Below are 22,677 nucleotides of genomic sequence, written 5' to 3'. Positions count from 1 at the left end.
CAATTTTCAATAAATATTATTAAAAAAACAAAGACGGATCCAAGGAGTTCAGTTCTCAGACACTGCACCAGCAGAGAATGTACTAAGAACTCAAATGAGATCATAAAGGGCACCCGGCACCGCTGCCACACGAGCCAGCAACAGCAGAGGACAGGCATGCACCTCCATATTGTGCAGGCCGGAATGACTGATGGCCATAAAGGAAGTGGTCACTGCCACTCGGCTACCTGAGGATGTTAGAAAAAAATAGTTTGTATCATAACATCCACCCTGCGATCCTGAGTGTCATGAAATCTCCCCCATTACGGGAAAACCTGCGCCATGGCAACATCTGCTCAGGTTGTTCAGATCTGCCAAAAATAAGGATTCAGTAATAAAGTGCAGACATAGCTTTGGCAGATTGGAGAGAGCTGGAATCAGAACATCAGCCATAAAGAGGCAGACAACAGCACCCTGCAAATGTGAAGGATCAGCACCTCCAAAACTGAACGCTCAGGAGGAGACCAGTCTCAGCAAAGGCATCAGCTGGATCCAAATTAAATATAGTAGCAGGAGACAGAAGAATCATAAAAACTGCTTGGCAACTACTGCAATCGAGGTCAGACATAGCCAGACAAGAGAGCTCCTGTACAGGAAGCTTTGCCACAGTCATAGAACGAAAAAGCCCCAACTCGCCCGCCGGCAGTGTCAAACAAGCAGGTGCTCAGGATATGATGTTCAGAGGAGTCGAATAAAGTTCAGTGAAAAGGCTCACTCCAACCATGGCAGGGCTCTGTTGAGGTACATACATCGCATCAAAAGAGTCTGCAGTGTTACCGATCAGGCTCTGTGCCTGCTGTGGTCCCAGTGAAGTGGCATGGAAAAGGTGAAAGTAAAGTCAGAAAGCGAGCTTCACAGGCTAAACCACAGAGCCAGTTAGAACAGCCTGGTGATTGGTCAGACCCAAAATGGGAGGAGATGGAAACCCTCCCCAGTCATGACCCTGCTGTAAGCCTACCTAGAAACGTAGGTTTTAAATCTAGTCCTGTTTCTAGGAAGTCATGAAAAAAACAGAAAAGGATTTTTTGAGCAGGAAAATCCTGAAAGCCTCACAGAAGTTTTCCCTGGTGTTTATTGTTGATGATCCTGAATTTATTGAAGGACTCAGGCCTATTCTGACTATTAAAACATTTATAAGAGTTTTCTAGAAAACCATGGTTTTGTGTTTTTGTTTTACTTTATTTTAGTCCCTGCAGGGCTGACTCCATCCTGAGTGGCGCACCTAGACCAGTAGTTTTTCCTGTGACCACTTGGGGTGCTGCTGGCCATTCTTGAGACCCCCAGTGGTTACAGTTTGTGGTATCAGGAGTGGGATTTGGCACCACCTGCAGGTGACACTGGTGAACTGCAAGGGGGGGGGAATTTTCTGACTATTTTTGGGCTTGATTTTTGGATTTATTGTTGAACTTTCCTTTTGGATTACTGAGCTGATCTCCTGGAAGACTAGTGGATCCTGTGACCTATCCAGAAGGAGTAGTCGGAGTGACCAGAACCGGAAGGAGATCCAGACAAGAGGCATCAGTCCAGTCCTGGTGGCAGAGTGAATAGGAGCAGGAGGTTCTGCCCTGCCCTGCTGACTCTGAAGCCAGCTCTACTTCAGCCCATCCGAGGGCTGCACAAGGCCAGCGTGACCCGGCCTCTCTTCAGCCCACTGCGGGCCGCCGAAAGCTTTTTCTTTCCGCTCCAGCGCCTCCAAGGCAGAGGAAGGAGGAAGCTTCCTCCATCGTGTGCCTCCTTCCTCCACCCGACGCCATACGAGCAGGAGGTTCTGCCCTGCCCTGCTGACTCTGAAGCCAGCTCTACTTCAGCCCATCCGAGGGCTGCACAAGGCCAGCGTGACCCGGCCTCTCTTCAGCCCACTGCGGGCCGCCGAAAGCTTTTTCTTTCCGCTCCAGCGCCTCCAAGGCAGAGGAAGGAGGAAGCTTCCTCCATCGTGTTCCTCCTTCCTCCACCCGACGCCATTCGAGCAGGAGGTTCTGCCCTGCCCTGCTGACTCTGAAGCCAGCTCTACTTCAGCAAGCGCCAGTGTCAGTGTGAAGATTTAAAAGAGATTCTGAAGGCCAGCGAGGAGCGCTGGCAAACAAATCAAGACACTATGATGCGACAGCACGAGGAACTGATCGCGTCTATGCAGGAAGAAGCCAAGGTCTTCTCACAGATTTTGCAACAGTCTGCCATACAGCCCGGACAATTGCTACTGACCGCATCAGCTCCAGTAATGGTAGGACCTAATCCACTTACACACTTGAACTTATGCAGGATAGCGCCTGGTGATTCACCTGATGACTTTCTCAACTCTTTTGAAAGAGTTGCTGTAGCTGAAGGTTGGCCTCAAGAACAGTGGGTCTTTAAGCTATTACTCTGTCTGTCTGGTGAAACCCTAGCTTCATTCCAGACACTAAGTCCAGAACAAACTAGCAGCTACCCAGATAGTTATGGCACACATCTTAGACTATCTAGGTTTCACTTCTGAACATTATAGGCAGAAGTTTAGAGCTACACAGATGCTGAGCTCAGAAAGATCCAAGGACTTATTACAACATATTACCAAGCTAGCTGAGAGATGGCTCCAACAATTTTTGAATGATGCTAGGGCTTTGTTTACTGAAATAGTCAAGGAACAACTGCTAGAAGCAGTCCCTAAAAACTTGAGCCTGGATTAGGAGGCAGAATTGTAAGATCTTAACGCAGGTTCTGGAGGTAGCAGAGGCGTACTTAGATGTCCAAGAACCCTCAGGTGAAGGCCCAATCCAAGCAAGAACATCCCCACCTAGATAGAGCCCAGCAGAACCGAGTAGAACGATTTAAGAAACCTGCCTCTAAAAATTCTAATTTTTCCTCTTTTAGGCCCAATATCCAGAGTGGGGAGAGGAGGTGCTATGAGTGTGGGAAAACAGGACATACTCAAAGGTTCTGCAGAGGAGAAAAGTTGTCCAGTAAAGGGACAGGAGGGCATAATAGTATGGCAGGTGTGAGGATAAATGCAGCATACACCACCCCGATCTCAGTAGGGGGACAAGAGACTGTGGCATTGATTGACATGAGGGCAGATCAGTCCATGATGACTGTTCAGTTCTGGCAGAAAGTGCTCCCTGGAGAAAAAGAATCTTTCAGAGAAGGGAAGGTAACTATTAGGTGCATTCATGGAGACAGTGCACACTATCCACTCAGGCCAATCACCATCCTTCACAAAGATAGGGTATACAGAGTGTCTATTGCCCTGGTCTTTATGAGCTGATTTTGGAGCAAGATTGGGCCGGGTTGGAGGAATATCTGTGGGCCAAGCAGGGGCTTGTCAACACTTGGTCTCAGGGTTTGCCCACTCCGGAACCAGAGTCGGAGTTGGGAAGAGTGTTTCCCTTTAGTGAAGGGGTTGTGCAGAGGCACGCTCAGAGGCAGGCAAGAGCCTCAAGAGCCCAGAAAAGGAGGCAGCAGAGGTCTCAATCTTTAGACAGGCTAGTCAGGGAAAAGAATTCCCATGACTTTCCCCAGGAGGTAGTTAATACTTTCCCTACCTTTGCTGGGGAGCAACAGGCTGATCCTTCTCTGCAGGAGATGTGGGGTCAAGCCACTGGATCCCAGACAGGGCAGACCAGGATAAAGATTAAAAGGGGCTCCTTTACAGGGAGAGTGATTGCCCAGAGAGCCTGGGAAAAAAGAGAACATCTGGCGGTCTCAAAGGGATTCCGGCGGGCCATTCTTCAAACAGCTCATGACTCCCCTCTAGCAGAGCATAAGGGGATCCAGTCTACCCAGGTTCAGGTGCTGTGTAGATTTTTTTGGCCTGGCCTGAAACAGGAGGTAGAGGAGTTTTTTAAGTCCTGTCCCACTTGCTAACGGTTGTCCCTGAGCAAACCTGCTCGGGTGCCCCTTATTCCTATCCCTGTGGTAGAGGAGCCCCTTAAAAGATTAGCAATGGACATTGTAGGACCCTTGGAAAGGACCCTAGGGGGATACAATTTCATTTTTGTGGTCATGGATGTGGCCACCAGATTCCCATGGGCTTTCCCATTGTGTAAGGCATCATCTAAGGTGCTTATGATGGAATTAATGGGTTTATTCTGTTCCATAGGCTTCCCCAGAGAGATGATATCGGATATGGGTAGTAATTTTCTATCCCCGGAGATGTAAGGGTTTTGGAAGGACTTGGAGGTGAGACATATTAGGACATCCGCCTACCATCCTCAGGCGAATGGCCTGGTGGAACGCTTTAACCAGTCACTAAAGCATACGTTAAAAAAGGTTTAAAAGGAATATGAAAGACTGGGACCTATTTACCCCCTTTGTCCTGTTTGCTGCCAGGCAAGGGTCCAGGATTCTTTGGGGGTCAGTACCTTTGAAATGATGTATGGGCGAGCTCCCAGAGGGCTCCTGGACATAGTTAAGGAGGGTTGGGACCCTCCTGAAGAGACTGGTACTGGTGTACTATCCTATCTTACCCAACTGATATAGAGACTGTCTCAGGTTGCTAAGTTGGGCAAAGAAAACCTAGAGTGGGCCCAAAAGAAACAGAAAGTATACTATGACAGGAAATCTAAGGAGCGCTAGTTTCTAGTAGGGGATAGAGTGTTAATACTTTTGCCTTCGGATCCCTACAAGTTTCTGGCCCATTGGAAGGGTCTGGCAACGATAGTAGAAAGAATAGGACCTGTGAAGGATGAGAAAAATCGGCTGCAAACTTACCATGTGAATCTTCTGAAGTCATGGAAAGACAGAGAAGTGTTGACTTTAGTAGCACAAAGGTGCCAAGAGGATGATTTAGGGCTCCAGGTAGCTGATTTTTGCCGGGAGGAGGGGGTGCATGTGGGCATAGAGCTTTCAGCAGCACAGATACAACAGGTGCAGGTTCTAGTAAATAAATTTTCTGATGTATTCTCACCCATCCCAGGGGTACAAGTGGAGTTACTCACAATATTATAACCACTCCAGGCAAGATAGTTAGAGTCAAACCCTATCAGCTGTCAGAGGAGAAGACGATGTTGGTGAATGAATTATTGTAGGAAATGTTAGCACTAGGGGTGATAGAAGCTTCTCAGAGCCCCTGGTGCAGCCCGATAGTCATTGTCCAAAGGCTGATGGGTCCCCACATTTCTGCATTGATTTTCGTCAAGTAAATGAAGTCTCCCAGTTTGATGCTTTTCCAATGCCTCGTGTGGATGAGTTATTGGATCGACTTGGCCAGGCTCAGTATCTGACCACCACTGACCTAACCAAGGGTTATTGGCAAATTGCTCTGACTACTAACGCTAAACTCCAAACAGCATTTAGTACCCCCTATGGGCTCTAGCAATTAACCCACATGCCTTTTGGACTTCATGGGGCAGCTTTTACTTGTCAAAGGGCAGTAAACGAGGTCCTAAGGGGGCATCATGCCTACGCGGAGTCGTATCTCGATGACATCGTCATATACTCTTTCTCCTGGTCCCTGCATCTTGAACATGTAACGGCAGTGCTAGACTCCCTTAGGAAAGCTGGTTTCACCATAAACCCCAAGAAATGTTTCCTAGGACAGAGGGAGGTAAAATACCTGGGTTACACGGTGGGTAGGGGTCAGATCAAGCCCTTAGTGGACAAGGTATGGTGCATCCAGGCCTACCCACAACCAGCCTCTAAGAAACAGTTGTGGGGTTTCCTTGGGCTTATGGGCTATTATAGAAGGTTCATCCCAAATTTAGCCACTAGGGTGACCTCCCCTACTGACATGCTAAAAAAGATGCTCTGAACTCCTTGCAATGGGGGCTAGTGAGTTTAGGAGCCTTCCAAGAACTGAAGGGAAGTCTTTGTAGGAAACCAGCCCTGGCTGCCATTGATTTCACTAAGCCACTGATCCTGCAGACCGACGCTTCCGGCTGTGGATTGGGGGCTATACTTAGCTAAGAGAAACAAGGAATAGAGCACCCAATTTTGTATTTGAGCTGAAAGTTGCATCCGAATGAAAAGAATTATGGAGTGGTAGAGTTAAAGTGCCTGGCAGCTAAATGGCCCATGCAGATCTTAGCACACAACCTAGAAGAGCGGGAGTTTACACTAGTTACAGATCATGCAGCCCTCAAGTAGCTAGGGACCCTGCAAAATAATAATGCTCGCCTTACTTGATGGTATCTAGCTTTGCAAACTTTCGGATTTTCAGTAGTTCATCGCCCAGGGCGCTTTAACTCCAATGTGGATATTCTCTCCTGTATTCCTGAAAACACTCCAGGGCCTCATGTTATTAAAAGTAAGCATTCTCTTAGTGTGGGGGAATGTGACCAGTCAGGCTCTATTACCTGCCGTGGTCCCAGTGAAGTGGCATGGAAAAGTTGGAAGAAAAGTCAGAAAGCAAGCTTCACAGGCTGAACCACAGAACCAGATAGAACAGCTTGGGAGGAAAAATGGGAGGAAAAAGAAACCCTCCCCAGTCACGGCCCTGCTGTAAACCTACCTAGAAATGTAGGTTTTAAGTCTAGTCCTGTTCCTAGGAAGTCTGGCAATCTCCTTAACAGCCACTGTGGGAACCCAAGAGAGACACAGGCTAGAGCAAACAGGTTAGGGCATGGCTCCACTCCTGAAAAGCCTGCAGAGTGGACTAGGCTGTTGGAGAGGATAGGGAAGAGGAATAGGCCTCTCTCTGAGGAGCAGCTTCCCAGACTAAGCCAGGGTAATCAGCCAGACTCTATGGAAGTAGAGGAGGCAGGTTCCTCTACTGAAGTTTCAGCTCCAGCCCGGGAGAAGCAAATGGAAATCCAGGAAATGCTGATTCCCTGCAGAGCTGTTTCAAGAGCCAGAACCGATGGATGTAGGTTTGGCTACCAGGCATTCCTGAATGCAGAGCCGTGAGTGTTTGTTTTTGAGCTGGCTAACTTTGAGACATGATACCTTGTTTTTAAAAAGACTGTGTTTCATTTTTGGATGCAAATGTGCTGTGTTCTTTCAGAAGTTTATTTTTGGTGCTTTGCTTTTGTTGACTGAACTGAGCTAAGGACATTGCATTTAAACCCTAGCTGTTTGTGTATGGACTTTGTGCAGGGGTTGGGCACTAGGTAGTGCCTAGAAGAGAAACTGTGTGTGTGTGTGTGTGGGGGGGGGGTTCTTCTGGCTTTTCATTTGAGAGCTCAAGCCATGAAGGAGCTGAAGTTTGCCAATAACTATTGGAGAGAAGTTTGCTGACATCCTGGGAGGGATTTTTTTTGGAAAGAAGTTTATCTGGCTTTAAAAGCAAACTTGTAGCAAACTCCCTGTCCCCAGCTGTACTTACTAGCAGCTGGAGGCTTCTACACTATTGGCTGGAAAAAAGTTTTGAAGCTGGACTTACCTGCATTAGGCAGGCTTGAGTAAGAATTTTGCAAAACAAATTGTGTATAAGAAAAGAAAAAGGTGGGGGGATTTTAGCAGGAAAATCCTGAAAGCCTCACAGGAGTTTTTCCTGGTGTTTATTGTTGATGATCCTGAATTTATTGAAGGGCTCAGGCCTATTCTGACTATTAAAACCTTTATAAGAATTTTCTGGAAAAAAATGGTTTTGTGTTTTGTTTTACTTTATTTTAGCCCCTGCAGGGCTGCCTCCATCCTGAGTGGTGCACCTAGACCAGTAGTTTTTCCTGTGACCACTTGGGGCACTGTTAGCCATTCTGTGAGACCCCGGTGGTTACAGCAGACTCGGAATACAGGTGTACTGCGCCAGAGTCCAGAACAGCCTCTGGGTGAAATTTTCTTTGGAAGGCATGGACCCACGCTGGCTCCCCAGCTCAAGAGGGCATGGAGGAGGCATTGTCCAAAGCTCCCACCCCCCTCTCCTAGTACACTATGGCACACAGTACACAATCACTGATCTGGCACCCATCCGGCACAATCAGTACCAACATTCAATAGATTAGAGGCTGGGGAGTCCATCCCAATTGATTTTGAGTCAAATCAAGGGGTTTTTGAAGCAAAAATCAAAGTTAGAAAAGACTTCTGCATGGACTTGATTCTGCACGAACGTGATTCTGCAGAAAATAAAACTGGATTTGTTTGCCAGCTATCAGGCTAAGGGGTTGGAGCATATGCTCAGAAAAGTTGCAGATTTTTGCAATAACCGGGACTGGGTTGGGATTGAACACCTAGCATATGGAATCCAGAAGGTATGTAACAGAATGAAGGTTGTAAAATCTATTCCTCCACAACCTTGCAAATGGCCCCTTATTTTGTTTATAGATTCTTTTAGTTTTGGATATATTTATAGACTGTGATATAATTGGTGCTTCTTTTAAACTTTTATTACTGTAAACAATTTCAGTTTGGACAGTCTTTTAATACATGTAAGCTATCGTCCCCTTCCCCAAAAAATTATTATTGTGTGTTTAGGGCAGGGGTGTCAAACTCAGGCCCAAGGGCCAAATTTGGCCTGCAGGGTAATTAGATTTGGCCTGCGATGTGGCTCACAATTTGGCCCTCTGTCCTTCCCTCCCTCCATCCCGGTTTCACCTTCAAACAGTCTGCAGAGGATCGCCAGTGCTGTAGCGATCCTAAGCAGGCTGCTGTCGACCCCTGCAGCACGTTCCCTCTGCTGCGATCTCGTACATCAGAAGAGGGGCAGGACCGCGGCAGAGGGAACATGCTACTGAAGTTGACAGCAGCCTGCTTAGGATCGCTACAGTATCAGCGATCCTCTGCAGGCTGTTTGAAGGTGAGACCACACTAGAAAGAAGATGCAGGCCTTCAGTGCGGGGGCAGTGGGCCCTGGTGTAGAAGTAAATGGAGGGAGGGAAGGAGGGTGCATATGCCGGACTGAGGGTGGAGTGGAGGGGAAGAAATAATGGGTCTAAAAACAGAGGAGAGGGACAGAGATGGTGGACAATGATATGGAGGGAGGGAAGGAACATAAAGGGAGAGAAGTCGGACACAAGGGATGGTATGGAGGGGGGATACAGATACTGGATAAGAGGGTAGTTGGGAAGAGAAAGGGAGAGATTGTGGACCCTGGGATGGTGGGGAAGGAGGGAGAGATGTTGGATGAAAGGGTAGTTGAGAAAAGGAGGAATGGTGAATCTGGGGATGATGGGGTCCATCGCTGCAGCTGCGGGGATAGTGACAAAAAAAAAAGGAAAGATGCCAGACATCTAGGGAAGGGAAGGGAAACGAAAGGGGAGGACAGAGATGGATGATTAAGAAGGAGAAAGAAGAAAACGACAAATGGGAAGGAGACCCTGGCAAGCGAGTTATCAGAAGACAACTAAAGCAGGGGTAGAGAACTCCGGTCCTCGAGAGTCGTATTCCAGTCGGGTTTTCAGGATTTCCCCAATGAATATGCATTGAAAGCAGTGCATGCAAATAGATCTCATGCATATTCATTGGGGAAATCCTGAAAGCCCGACTGGAATACGGCTCTCGAGGACCGGAGTTCCCTACCCCTGAACTAGAGCCTGGGTCTAACATGATTTGAATAATGACCAGATAACAAAAGGTAGAAAAAATAATTTTATTTTCTGTTTTGTGATTACAATATGTTAGATTTGAAATGTGTATCCTGCCAGAGCTGTTAGACAGCAAGCATGAATTAGGACCTAAAAGAGAGAAGAAAAGTCTTTTTTATTTATTTTGTTTACATCACAGAGCCAGCGTGGGGTTGGAAAGGTTGTAACCTTAATAAATGGACCCCTAAGTATCTTAATAAAAAATTTGGCCCGCAACTTAGCCTATGTGTTAGATTTCGGCCCCTTATGTGACTGAGTTTGACACCCCTGGTTTAGCACCTGATTCTATAAATGGTGCCTGAGTTAGGCATCCTAGTTACAGTTGCCTGGTGACACCTAACTAAATTTTGTGCACAACTAATTTTTTACTAAACTAAACTAAACCTTAGGTTTGTATACCGCACCATCTCCGCAAGCACAGAGCTCGGCACGGTTTACAGAGGTTGAGAGGAAAGGAACTACAAAGAAGGGATATAGGAGAGGGACTGAGAAGATAGAGAGGGACAGGGTACTAGAGAACGGGAGGTGATTAGATTTTTGAAAAGAGCCAAGTTTTCAAGTGTTTGCGGAAGGATTGAAAGGAGCTAGAATTTCTGAGCGGGGATGAGAGGTTGTTCCAGAGTTCTGTGGTTCTGAAGAGGAGGGAGGTTCCAAGTTTTCCTGCGCGGGATATACCTTTTATAGATGGGAAAGATAATTTCAGTTTTTGGGAGGATCTAGTAGAGAGCGGGTTTGAGGAATTCCAAAAGAGTGGGAAAACGGGAGGAAGGACGCCATGTAGAATCTTGAAGGCTATGCAGGCACATTTATAGAGGACTCTGGAGTATACTGGGAGCCAGTGAAGCTTGGAGAGGAATGGGGAGACGTGATCGAACTTGCCTTTTGCGAAAATAAGCTTGGCCGCGGCATTCTGAATTAGCTGAAGTCTATGGAGGTTTTTCTTAGTTAGGCTTATATAGATGGAGTTGCAGTAGTCCAGTCTAGAGAGGATGGTGGATTGAACGAGGATGGTGAAATGAGAATGATGAAAGCAGGATCTTACTTTCCTCAACATATGGAGGCTAAAGAAGCATTTTTTTACCAGGGAGTTGAGGTGATCATTGAAGGAGAGAGAGGAGTCTAAGATGATGCCTAGGACTTTGTTTGACAACTCAAGCTGAAGAGTGGGGCCGGAAGGTAGTGGGATGGAGGTGGGTAAATGATCTGAAATTGGGCCGAGCCAAAGTAGTTTTGTTTTGGACTCATTCAGTTTCATTTGTACAGATTGGGCCCAGGATTGGAGGTTCGTAATACATGTGAATATGTTCTCAGCGAGGTTAGAGAGGTTTGAGTCGGTCTCGAGGAGGATGAGGATGTCATCAGCGTAGGAGTAGAGAGTTTCTAGGGGAGATAGATGAAGGAGTTTTAGAGAGGACATGTAGATGTTGAAAAGGATAGGGGAGAGGGGTGAGCCTTGCGGGACTCCACATTTCGGCTTCCAGGCGGGGGATGAGGTACCGTTTGTGTTAACAGTGTAGGAGCGGAAGCGTAGGAATTTCGAGAACCAATCTAGGACTGTGGAGCTTATGCCTATTTCGGAGAGTTGGAAGATTAGGATGTCGTGGTGAACGACATCGAAGGCTGCGGAGAGGTCAAATTGAAGAACAGCAAATTTGTTGCGAGAATGGAGTTGTTGCACCTTAGAGATTAGTGAGGCCAAGAGGGATTCGGTGCTGAAGTTGGGTCTGAAGCCGAATTGGTGGGGTAGGAGGATAGAGAATCTTTCTAGGTAGGATGAGAGTTGGGTGTATATGATGGATTCTAATAACTTGGTTAGGAGAGGGATATTTGCTATAGGACGGTAATTTGATGGAATGGAGGGATCAAGGTCGGCCTTTTTCAGTAGAGGGGACAATGAAATGTGTCCCATGTCGGGGGAGAAAAGGCCCGATGTTAGGGCAGAGTTTATAAGTTCGGTGAGGGAAGCGATGGCCTGTGTAGGGATATTCTTGAATAGATAGGAGGGGAAAGGATCCAAAATGCACTTGCAAGTTTTTAGTTTGAGGCAGAGTTTGGAGACTTGCGGTTCGGAGACAAGCTCGAAGGCGGTCCAGGATCTGTCGGCAGGAATGGGGGTGGATACAGGTAAGGTAGGGTTGAGATCAATAGAGGTTTGAGTCGGTCTCGAGGAGGATGAGGATGTCATCAGCGTAGGAGTAGAGAGTTTCTAGGGGAGATAGATGAAGGAGTTTTAGAGAGGACATGTAGATGTTGAAAAGGATAGGGGAGAGGGGTGAGCCTTGCGGGACTCCACATTTCAGCTTCCAGGCGGGGGATGAGGTACCGTTTGTGTTAACGGTGTAGGAGCGGAAGCGTAGGAATTTCGAGAACCAATCTAGGACTGTGGAGCTTATGCCTATTTCGGAGAGTTTGAAGATTAGGATGTCGTGGTGAACGACATCGAAGGCTGCGGAGAGGTCAAATTGAAGAACAGCAAATTTGTTGCGAGAATGGAGTTGTTGCACCTTAGAGATTAGTGAGGCCAAGAGGGATTCGGTGCTGAAGTTGGGTCTGAAGCCGAATTGGTGGGGTAGGAGGATAGAGAATCTTTCTAGGTAGGATGAGAGTTGGGTGTATATGATGGATTCTAATAACTTGGTTAGGAGAGGGATATTTGCTATAGGACGGTAATTTGATGGAATGGAGGGATCAAGGTCGGCCTTTTTCAGTAGAGGGGACAATGAAATGTGTCCCATGTCGGGGGAGAAAAGGCCCGATGTTAGGGCAGAGTTTATAAGTTCGGTGAGGGAAGCGATGGCCTGTGTAGGGATATTCTTGAATAGATAGGAGGGGAAAGGATCCAAAATGCACTTGCAAGTTTTTAGTTTGAGGCAGAGTTTGGAGACTTGCGATTCGGAGACAAGCTCGAAGGCAGTCCAGGATCTGTCGGCAGGAATGGGGGTGGATACAGGTAAGGTAGGGTTGAGATCAATAGAGGTCAGGGAATTGTAGGAGACTGTGGGAGGGAAGGAGCATCTTAGGGTGGTAACCTTTTCATTAAATAAATTTGCAAGGGCATCGGCTGATAGAGATGGTGGGAGCAAAGATGGGTCTTTTTTTGTAGTTAGGGAGTGCCAGATGTTGAACAGCGCACTGATCTGGTTGTTGGATCTAGAGATCTTGTTTCCAAAGAAGTTTTTCCTGGCTTTTTTTAATGTTGAATTATAAAATTGAATATTAGCCCTCCAGGTCTGTCTGTCAGAGGAGGATTTAGATTTTTTCCATTTGCGCTCCAAAGCGCGACATTTCTGTTTCAATTCTCTGTGAAGAGGTAGGTACCAGGGGGCCTTTCGGGGGTAGGAGATGGTTTTGGTGGTTAATGGAGCAAGGGAGTGGTAAGTGGACTCGGAGAGGGCGGTCCAGTTGTGCCAATGTGATTCGGGGTCTGTAGGTCTAGGGTTGGAGGAGAGTTTGTTGAGGAATTTGGACCAGAATAGGTTGCTCGAGGTTTTTTTGCGGAAGGTTATGGAATGAGAGGAGTGGGGTGGGGAGTCAAGATGTGACATGAAGATGGGGAGGCAGGTAGTCCCTAAGAAGTGGTCAGACCAAGGGACTTGTTCCCAGCGAGTGTCGTCGGTTGAGGTTTTGAAGGCGGTAAGATCAATGAAAGTGGTGAAGTCTAGAGTATGCCCTTTTTCGTGGGTTGGGGATGGGGTGGGTGAGGGAAAGCCTAGAGAGGTAAGGAAATTGTTGAATTCGGATGTATCATTGTTATTTGTGTCGTCGAGGTGGAGATTGATATCACCAACGATCAGAAGTCTTTGAAATTTAAGGAAGGCATTTGTTATGGTCTCATAGACGAGATTGGAAGATTTGGTCCAAGGGGTGGGTGGTCGGTATAGTAACAGGATGCCCAATGGGTGGGTGCGGAGTTCGTCATTGACTGAGGCAAGCAAATATTCTAGAGAAGCATGGGTGCCCGTCTCAAGGAGCTGGACGTCAAAGAAAGATTTGTAGAGGAGTGCCAGACCGCCTCTTTTCGATTGGGTCTGGGGGAGAAGAGGCCTTGGTAACCGTGGGGGAGAAGTTCGTTTTGTGTGAATAGATCGTCTTTGGTGATCCATGTTTCTGTGATGCACAGGAATCCAGGGTCAAGCTCGTCTAGAAGGTCTTTCAAGATTTGGGTCTTATTGCACGCGGATCTGGCATTGCAATAAAGTGTCGGGACTGGGGTGAGAGAGTCCGGGACAGTGTTGGGAAGATTGGCAGGGGGCAGGGGCTTTAGAGAATCTTGGTTGACTTTTCGGGGGTTTTTCTTGGGAGGGGAATTTCTGGTGCGTATCAGTGTTGGGATTCTGAGTCCGGGGCAGATGGTATTGGTGTTAGCGGGGTCGAGTAGGTTGGGGAGGGAGGTTTCAGACAGAGGGAAGGATAGAGAGGTGAGGAGAAGGATCCAGAAGGATGGGTTCATGGTGGGGTGGTTGGTGTGTGAGGGTCTGCAGCAAGGGGGAGTAGAGTTGGTTGAGGAAGGAGCAGGGGAACTTAAATTAAGCTGGCTAAGTGCCTGGGAAGTAGGGAGGAGAGCCTTTTTTTTTTTTTTAGGACTAACGGGGGGGCTATATCAGTGAGGACAGTTAGCGGCTAAGCGCTTTCCATGTGGTGCCTAGAGACTTGGGGCAGTAAATGGGTAACAGGGAGATTGCACAGTTAAGGTATGTATGTAGCCCAGGATGTGTTAGGGGAAGCGGGGCAACCGAAAAGTGAGAGACTGGTAAAAAACCTTTGGCAGAGAATACAGTTTGGTGCAGAACTAAGCAAAAAACAGAGAAAAGTTTAGCATCTAAACAGGAGCAAAAACAATAGTAAAATATGGTACAGAAACAGGAGTATAAACAGTGGTAAACTTTGACAACGGGCAGAATCCAGATTGGGTAAGGGGAGCTGAGAGTCTGGAGGCCCTCAGTGGACCTCAATAAGCCAAGGAGGGGGGAGGGCGGTGAGGTGAGGCAGGAGGAGCCCAAGCGTGCTAGTACAGTCTTGCAGGGACTTCGGCAGCTCTTGGGTGGGCTGTGGGGGCAAAGTTTCTAGTGAAGAGCAGATCCGCACACTCCTGCAGGAGTGGCGTCGGGTGGAGGAAGGAGGAACAAGATGGAGGAAGCTTCCTCCTTCCTCTGCCTTGGAGGCGCTGGAGCGGAAAAAAAAGCTTTTGGCGGCCCGCAGTGGGCTGAAGAGAGGCCGGGTCACGCTGGCCTTTAGCAGCCCTCGGATGGGCTAGAGAAGAGCAGGCTCGCAAAGTCTGCAGGGCAGGGCAGATCCCTCCTGCTCGAGTGGCGTCGGGTGGAGGAAGGAGGAACAAGATGGAGGAAGCTTCCTCCTTCCTCTGCCTTGGAGGCGCTGGAGTGGAAAAAAGCTTTCGGCGGCCCGCAGTGGGCTGAAGAGAGGCCGGGTCACGCTGGCCTTTAGCAGCCCTCGGATGGGCTGGAGAAGAGCAGGCTCGCAAAGTCTGCAGGGCAGGGCAGATTCCTCCTGCTCAAGTGGCGTCGGGTGGAGGAAGGAGGAACAAGATGGAGGAAGCTTCCTCCTTCCTCTGCCTTGGAGGCGCTGGAGTGGAAAAAAAAGCTTTCGGCGGCCCGCAGTGGGCTGAAGAGAGGCCGGGTCACGCTGGCCTTTAGCAGCCCTCGGATGGGCTGGAGAAGAGCAGGCTCGCAAAGTCTGCAGGGCAGGGCAGATCCCTCCTGCTCGAGTGGCGTCGGGTGGAGGAAGGAGGAATAAGATGGAGGAAGCTTCCTCCTTCCTCTGCCTTGGAGGCGCTGGTGCAGAAAAAAGCTTTCGGCGGCCCGCAGTGGGCTGAAGAGAGGCCGGGTCACGCTGGCCTTTAGCAGCCCTCGGATGGGCTGGAGAAGAGCAGGCTCGCTAAGTATGCTAAGTATGCTAATTGACTATGCCATAAAATTTTTTTTTTTAAATTATCAATTAAGGCTGCGCATGGATATCAGCACAATGTCTAGTGATACCTGTCCAGGCACACTTTGATGCTAAATTATGCCCAGTGATGTCTAAATCCAGATATCCTCCAATGTCAAATTATGCCTACCTGAAAAATACCAAAGAAAACTATGCCAAAAATGCAGATATCTATATACCACAAAAATGGCAAAAAATATATCTAACAGGGGCAAAAATCCCTACTTTTGTACTGTGTGAAAATTTCAAACCTGACATGTATTCCAGGATGGCATAAATACTATTGTGAAAGAAGAATCGCCACCTGCTTTTGGTATCGAGAGGATTTACCCATTTCTGCTCCTGATGAAGGCAACAAAACAGAGCTCTGTCGGGCAATAACCGTTATCCTTTTTGGACTCAGATAAGTTTTAAACTTTGGACTCCTTTTACTAAGCTGCAATAGCGTTTTTAGCACACGCAGGATTTTAGCACAAGCTAAACCCGCGCTATGCGGCTAGAACTAACGCCAGCTCAATGCTGGCATTAAGGTCTAGTGCGCGCTAAAACCGCTATCGCAGCTTAGTAAAAGGAGCCCTATGATTTAAAATACTTTTTGGTCATTATTTACAAATTGGCAGGGATTTTGGACAATACGTGGATTAGAAACCACCTAAATTTAGTTCCCTCCACACATGAAGAGCACTTTTGATGTTTTTTTGAGTAAAGTTTTATGTACTATTAAATAAAATATATAGTGCTTAACTTTTAGAGACATAATGATATACAGGGCAAACTCATTTAGGCTGTACTGTATACAACAGATTGGTAATTATGAGTTGTCACCCTGGGGAATATACTGCTAATTGGAGTGACTGCAGTTTCCCAGTACTGAGGTCTGTTTGTGAGTCAGGGTTTTGCCAATTTTGTGGTATATAGATACCTGGAATGTAGGCATGGTTAGGAGTGGAAAATAGGTGTGGAAAACTTAGGTGTCACTACGCGTGCGAGTTATACGCCGGTAAATTAGGCTAGGTAAAAACTGACCTAATATACCGGTATCTACTTCAACAACGCCTATGTCTGCTTAGGCACCACTAGGCGTGATTCTTTAAAGGATGCCTAGTGATTGATTGACAACTGCATAGACCAGTGCCTACAAGTTTATTTATTTATTAAAAAAATTGTATAGTTAGGTGCTATTTATAGAATTAGGCCCTTAGGGCCTGATTCTCTAACTGTGCATCCCAATTTTAGGCAGTGGTAGGCGTCCTACTGCCATCTGGCAGCCAATCAGGACGCATGTTTTCTAAAAAAACTCGGGCGAGGAAGGATGCCTACATTGTAGGCATCTGTCATGCTTCTACGGAGACACATAGGAGCGCTTACAGACACCCAAGGCATAGCATGGACATTGTTTCTCCCAGAAGTGGCCTTGGGCATCGGTAAGTGTCCCTATGCCTTAAATGCAGGCCTGCAAAATGCTGGCCTACATTTAAGGTGTCTTTTAGGAAAACTAGCCACGATTCTCCAAAGGATGTCAATGCGTGATTGGCACACGATCGGCAGCTGCTTCTTAGGCGGCTGCTGAAATTGGCGTCCTATAGATAATCAGGCCTTTAGTGCACACAGGTGGCAAAACTAACATGAAGAACTTTAGCACATCATATTTTAGACCATTTTACTGTGTTAGGCATGCATTAGTGCCTAACACAACTTAGTAAAAGAGCCTCTTATAATCCAAGGTTTCTTATCTTTAACATTTGGATTTTCTTTATAAGGGTGGGTGCCTAAAACTGAACCCTAAATTCCAGATGTTATTTATAGTTGCATAGTAAATTTGGAGTCCTTTGGCCTATTTGTTTACTGAATCTCATCTTGAAAACTTGGTCTGATGGAAACACATGAAAAGAAAATGAGTGGACAAATTAAGTTTACGGATTATATAGTTGTTAATCCCAAAAATCATTTCATTTTCATGTTCATCATGTTCATTTTTCCCACAAATCATAACACTCAGACAGAAACCATTATTGCCAATGATCAGCTACACTGTTCATATTTGACACAAACCTGCTCTCTGATCTCCTCTTCAACTTCTTTCCGTTTCTCCTCTTTGACCAGCTCAGGATCATGCCGTTGGGGGAAATTCCAGGCCTCATCTCTGTATTGCCAGATGTCTGTTATCCAGAAGCAAAGGAATGGGAGTGTAGAAATTACAAGTCATTGCTACAGTTTGATCCCTACCTTTAAAAAGTAGAAAAAGGTGGACCCTAGGAATTATAAACTAGAAAGATAAGAGAGCTTTATTTTAATATCTTGAACAAACCTAGAGCACAGAGCACATCAAACAATCCATTTCCATGCACCTAGATGATAACAAGGTGCTAGGGAAATACAGATCTAAGGAAAAAAATGCTGCCTAATCAATCTAAAGTTGTTCCTTGGATTACGAGCATAATCCGTTCCAGGAGCATGCTCTTAATCCAAAATGCTCATTTATCAAAGCGAGTTTCCCCATAGGAAATAATGGAAACTCGCTTTGATACGTTCCCACCCCCCGAGGCCAGCGGCGCTGCTCTATCCCCCCCCCACAAGAACTGGCATTGCTCTCCCCCGAAGGCCCCCCCTGCGATCCGGAACCCTCCTCCCCGTGATTCGGCACCCTCCCCCCACAATCCAGCACCCCCCCCGCTGCGATTCGGCATCCCCCGCCGTGATTGGGCACCCCCCCCGCCGCTTCTTACTGTCATCTGGGCACCAGTACCGGCATGTCCTGTGCGTTGGTGCCAGTGCCCGAAGATCGGCTTCCTCTTCTTGCTGGGCCTTGAGCATCTACGCATGCTCAAGGCCTGCGAGTTCACGTTCTCTCCAAGATCTCCAAGAATCTCGGAGAGAACGTGAACTCGCAGGCCTTGAGCATGTGCAGATGCTCAAGGCCCAGCAAGAAGAGGAGGCCGATCTTCGGGCACCGGCACCAACACACAGGACATGCTGGTGCCGGTGCCCAGATGACAGTAAGAAGCGGCGGGGGGGTGCCGGATCGCGGAGGGGAGGGTGCCGGATCGCGGGGGGAGGGTGCCGGATTGCGAGGGGCACCGCTCGCAAATCGAGGCACGCTCGGTTTCCAAGGCGCCGATTTTGCGAATGTTTTGCTCGTCTTGCAAAACACTCGTAAACCGAGGTACCACTGTAATTTTCTTCCATGAAAGAAAAACAAGCTAGATATATTGTTTTTATTTATCCCATTATTTAGCCCAGTGTTTCTCAACTCAGTCCTGGAGTACCCCTTTGCTGGTCAGGTTTTCAGGATATCCACAATGAATATGCATGAAATAAATTTGCATATAATGGAGGTAGTGTATGCAAATCAAGTTTATGCATATTCATTATGGATATCCTGATAACCTGAATTGCAAGGGCATACTCCAGGACCAAGTTGAGGAACACTGATTTAGCCAATCCGCCCGACAGCACCCAGAACGGACTACAAAAGTTATATTTGTAAAAAATAAAACAACAAATGAGTATCAATAGATGTGGTATATCTTGACGCCACTGAGACTTGATGTATATGATATAGGTTCCCAACACACGGCATCCATACCCCAAGACATCACCAGTCAGTGCCCAACTGCTGTCTTCCCCTCCCTGCCGCCTCATGCTTACCTGCAGGGCTGCTGTTTCCTGCATCTGCAGCAATACCAAGAAACAGAAGCTGCTTTCTTCCCCTTCTTGCTGCCTCTTTGTTTGCTTGTCCACTGACTCCACAACTCCATAGCTGCATGCAAACCAAAACCAGACATGGAGCCACAGTCTTGTGCACATCATTGGTAGCTATTGCCAATCCTGCCCTGTATGATGTAAGTTTCTGTTTCAAAGGGCAGGACTGCAAGACCCACTAGCTCCTGATTATGGTTTGTTTGCAGGATGCAGCTACTAAATAAGGGAGGCAGCGGGTAAATGAATGGGTAGATGGTAGAACTGCCTGTTTCTCGATTCAAAATTGATTCACCGATTCACTCTAGCTGAATTGATTGAAATCGATTCGTTGTTTTTTGGTTTTTTTTTAATTGGCCTAACCGATTCAGTGGTCAGATCTTAGCTCCTCTCTCGCAGCAGTAACAGGACCGCGATCGGAGTGATGGTGCAGTCAGAGGAGGCAGCTGTAAGAGCAGAGCTTCCTCCTGCCACAGAGCCATGGGAGCAGGCGCCTGCAGCTAATCCCCCACCAATCTGAGGCAGGCGGCTATGAGCTGCACCACAAAGCATGGCTCTCAGGGCCGGCAGTGCCGCACATGCACAACCCTGGGGTTGTGGGTTCAAACCCCACGCTGCTCCTTATGAATCTGGGCAACTCACTTAGTCCTCCATAGTCCAGGTACATTAGATAGATTGTGAGCCCACCAGGATTGTAAAACTGCTTAGATAAACCTTGATAGGCGGTATATAAACACCTAATAAATTTGAAACTTAAGTGTCTAGGATGATAATATAACATATAACACTTTAAAAATGTATTGATGATATCAAATATGGAGGAATTGCAGGCCTTTTAAAATTGTTTTGTCAAACCAAAGAAATAGTCAGAAATAAGCCTTAAAAATTAAAAAGATATGTAAAGTACTGTGCTAAGAGATTTTTGGATTATAGTTTAACATTTAACAAGTGCTCTACAAAACACACTAAATAATATTTAATGCAGTCAAAAGCAACACAACAATATAACATGATCAAGTTAATTTTTTTAGCATAAATATATTTCTAGATCAGGAAGGACAAGCTATTCAGGCATTTATCCTTTAACTAAATTGACAACTTGTACCTTCTGGGCTTGCGCACACACACACACACATACACACACACACTCTCTCTCTCTCTACACCTCAACACATCATCAGTTACTGCAAAATGTCTAAAGCTCTGTCTGATGTTATGACAAATTAAAACTACAATAAAACCTTGGTTTGCAAGCATAATTCATTCCAGAAGCATGCTTGTAATCCAAAGCACTCATATATCAAAGCGAATTTCCCCAAAGGAAATGATGGAAACTCAGATGATTCGTTCCACAACCCAAAAAGTTTAATACAAAATACTATACATACTTGTATTGCAAGACCTCACTCATTTAGAACAGTCACTACACTCCTGTAGCATCAGAGAGAGAAGAACCATCGGCTCAGTTGTGATGTGAGTATACTGTATGTACTTGTATTGCAAGACATTGCTTGTATATCAAGTTAAAATTTAATAAAATGTTTTGCTTGTCTTGCAAAACACTTGCAAACAAAGTTACTTGCAATCCAATGTTTTACTTTATATTACAAAGTTTTGATATCACCTCAGTAAGGCTAATACACAAATCCGGGACCTTACCATATCATAACAGCACTAACTTTCAGAACTCAAACAGCAACAACCTTATACAATGTAAATATTACACCAGGTCCTAAAATACATACTAATACAGCACCTAGAGAGAAAATAGAAAATCGGATTGCTGCAAGATTTCTACACAGAAACTATATACCAGCAGAATACTACACCCTGGTCACACACGCAAGACACAAGCAGACCCTCAACAAACATGAAACAATGGACCATAGATTAGTATTAGAGATATGAAGTGGGGGTGCTGCTGAGCCCAGTGAAAATGGAAGTATAATGCTGTAGTTCCTCACCACTTTAATAAAAGAAGCCATTTAAGAATATTAAAAATTAGATTTTCAGTATGATATTATTAAATATAGACAGATGAATATTATGGCTTCCAGTAAAACTGGAAAGAGACAAACTGGAATCACCTACTAAAGCTTCAACAAGTAAAGCAGAAGATCACAACATTGGTGAAATTCTGGAAGAAATAAGAATACACAGACTTGGGGCTCCTTTTACTAAGGTGTGCTTGCATTTTTAGCACAAGCAGGAAATTACCCCGCGATAAACTTCTAGAACTAACACCATCTCAATGCTGGCATTAAGGTCTAGCGTATGGCAATGTGGCGTGTGCTATTCCGCGCATTAATGCCCTAATGCGGCTTAGTAAAAGGAGCTCTTAATGACAGAAAGCAAAGAAGAAATTAAAGATGAATTGTAGACTTTAACAGCAGAGGTAACCCAGTTCCAAGCTAGAGTGGAAATGCTGGAAACAAAAACTACTGTGATTGAGGAAAATATAAAAGACCTCCAGCGCCAGACTAAACACATCAAGCTAATTGAAAAAGAACTAGAAGACATGAATATAAGTCAAGAAGAAATAACATACAAATATTGGGTATACCAGAAAGGCATGAAGGTAAAAACATGATAACTTTCTTAGAAAAAACAATTCCTGAGCTTCTTCACTTAGAATTTGCCAAAGCATTTTAAATTGAGAGAGCTCACAGAACACCCACTGTGAAACCATCCACTCCAAGCAAATACCCGTGACCTATCATAATTAATATCCTAAGATATACTCAAGCTCTGGAAATTCTGCAAAAAGCTAAAGCCATTGCACCTCTGAAGTTTGAGGGTCATACTGTATTCATCGAACTGGACCTCAGCAAAACTACGACAAAGAACAGGAAAAAGCTGCTGGAGTTTCATCCTAAGCTGAAGGAAATGAATGCTTGTTACGGCATATATTATCCTGCAAGGATGAGAGTCACTTACCACAATCAAAATAGAGACTTTACAGAGACTTTACTAGAGACTCTAACTGAGTCACCCCCTGACCGGCACACGACTCAACCTCCCCCGGCCTGACCCACCCCAACTAGCACACAACAGCACCCCCGACTGGCACACTGCACCACCCCGACCGGCCCACCCCGTCCTGACCCGACACACCCCTGTATCTAACAGTTGGAAACAGCTGGGGTGGTCAGTCCCTCCTGCTCCTTAGGCCTCCAGTGACGTCTTTCGGAGCAGGAGGAACCGCAAAGTCCTCCTGCTCCTTCATCTCCTCCTGCTTCCGATGACGCACCGCAAATGTGAGCCTTAGGCCCCACCCATGTGGTACATGGGAAGGAGCCTAAGGCCCTGATTGGCTGAGGTGTTTGGGCTCCTCCCTTGGGAGGAGCCTGTGGTGCCTCATCCAATCAGTGCCTTAGGCTCCTCCCCATGCATCACATGATGCACCAGGGCAGGGACTAGGGCCCACATTCATGGTGCATCATCAAGGAAGCAGGAGAAAATGAAGGAGCAGGAGGACTTTGCGGATCCTCCTGCTCCAGAAGATGTCGCTGGAGGCCTAAGGAGCAGGAGGGACTAACTACCCCTCCTGCTTCCAACTTTTAGG

General features: G+C 46.5%; 1 protein-coding gene across 6 annotated transcripts in view; it reads right to left on the bottom strand.

Moving 5' to 3' along the window:
- The window catches only part of IQCA1 (IQ motif containing with AAA domain 1), a 1,056,753-nt gene that overhangs the window by 587,835 nt on the left and 446,241 nt on the right, over window positions 1-22,677 (bottom strand). For all 6 annotated transcript variants that reach the window (XM_033944078.1, XM_033944080.1, XM_033944079.1 and 3 more), the window contains one exon: window positions 17,466-17,572. In XM_033944078.1, the coding sequence (XP_033799969.1) occupies window positions 17,466-17,572 (107 nt within the window). The remainder of the gene's footprint in view (window positions 1-17,465; window positions 17,573-22,677) is intronic.

The sequence above is a fragment of the Geotrypetes seraphini genome, chromosome 5 (assembly GCF_902459505.1).
Source record: "Geotrypetes seraphini chromosome 5, aGeoSer1.1, whole genome shotgun sequence".
NCBI classification, from domain to species: Eukaryota; Metazoa; Chordata; class Amphibia; order Gymnophiona; family Dermophiidae; genus Geotrypetes; species Geotrypetes seraphini.
This window is presented reverse-complemented; position numbering and strand designations above follow the sequence as displayed.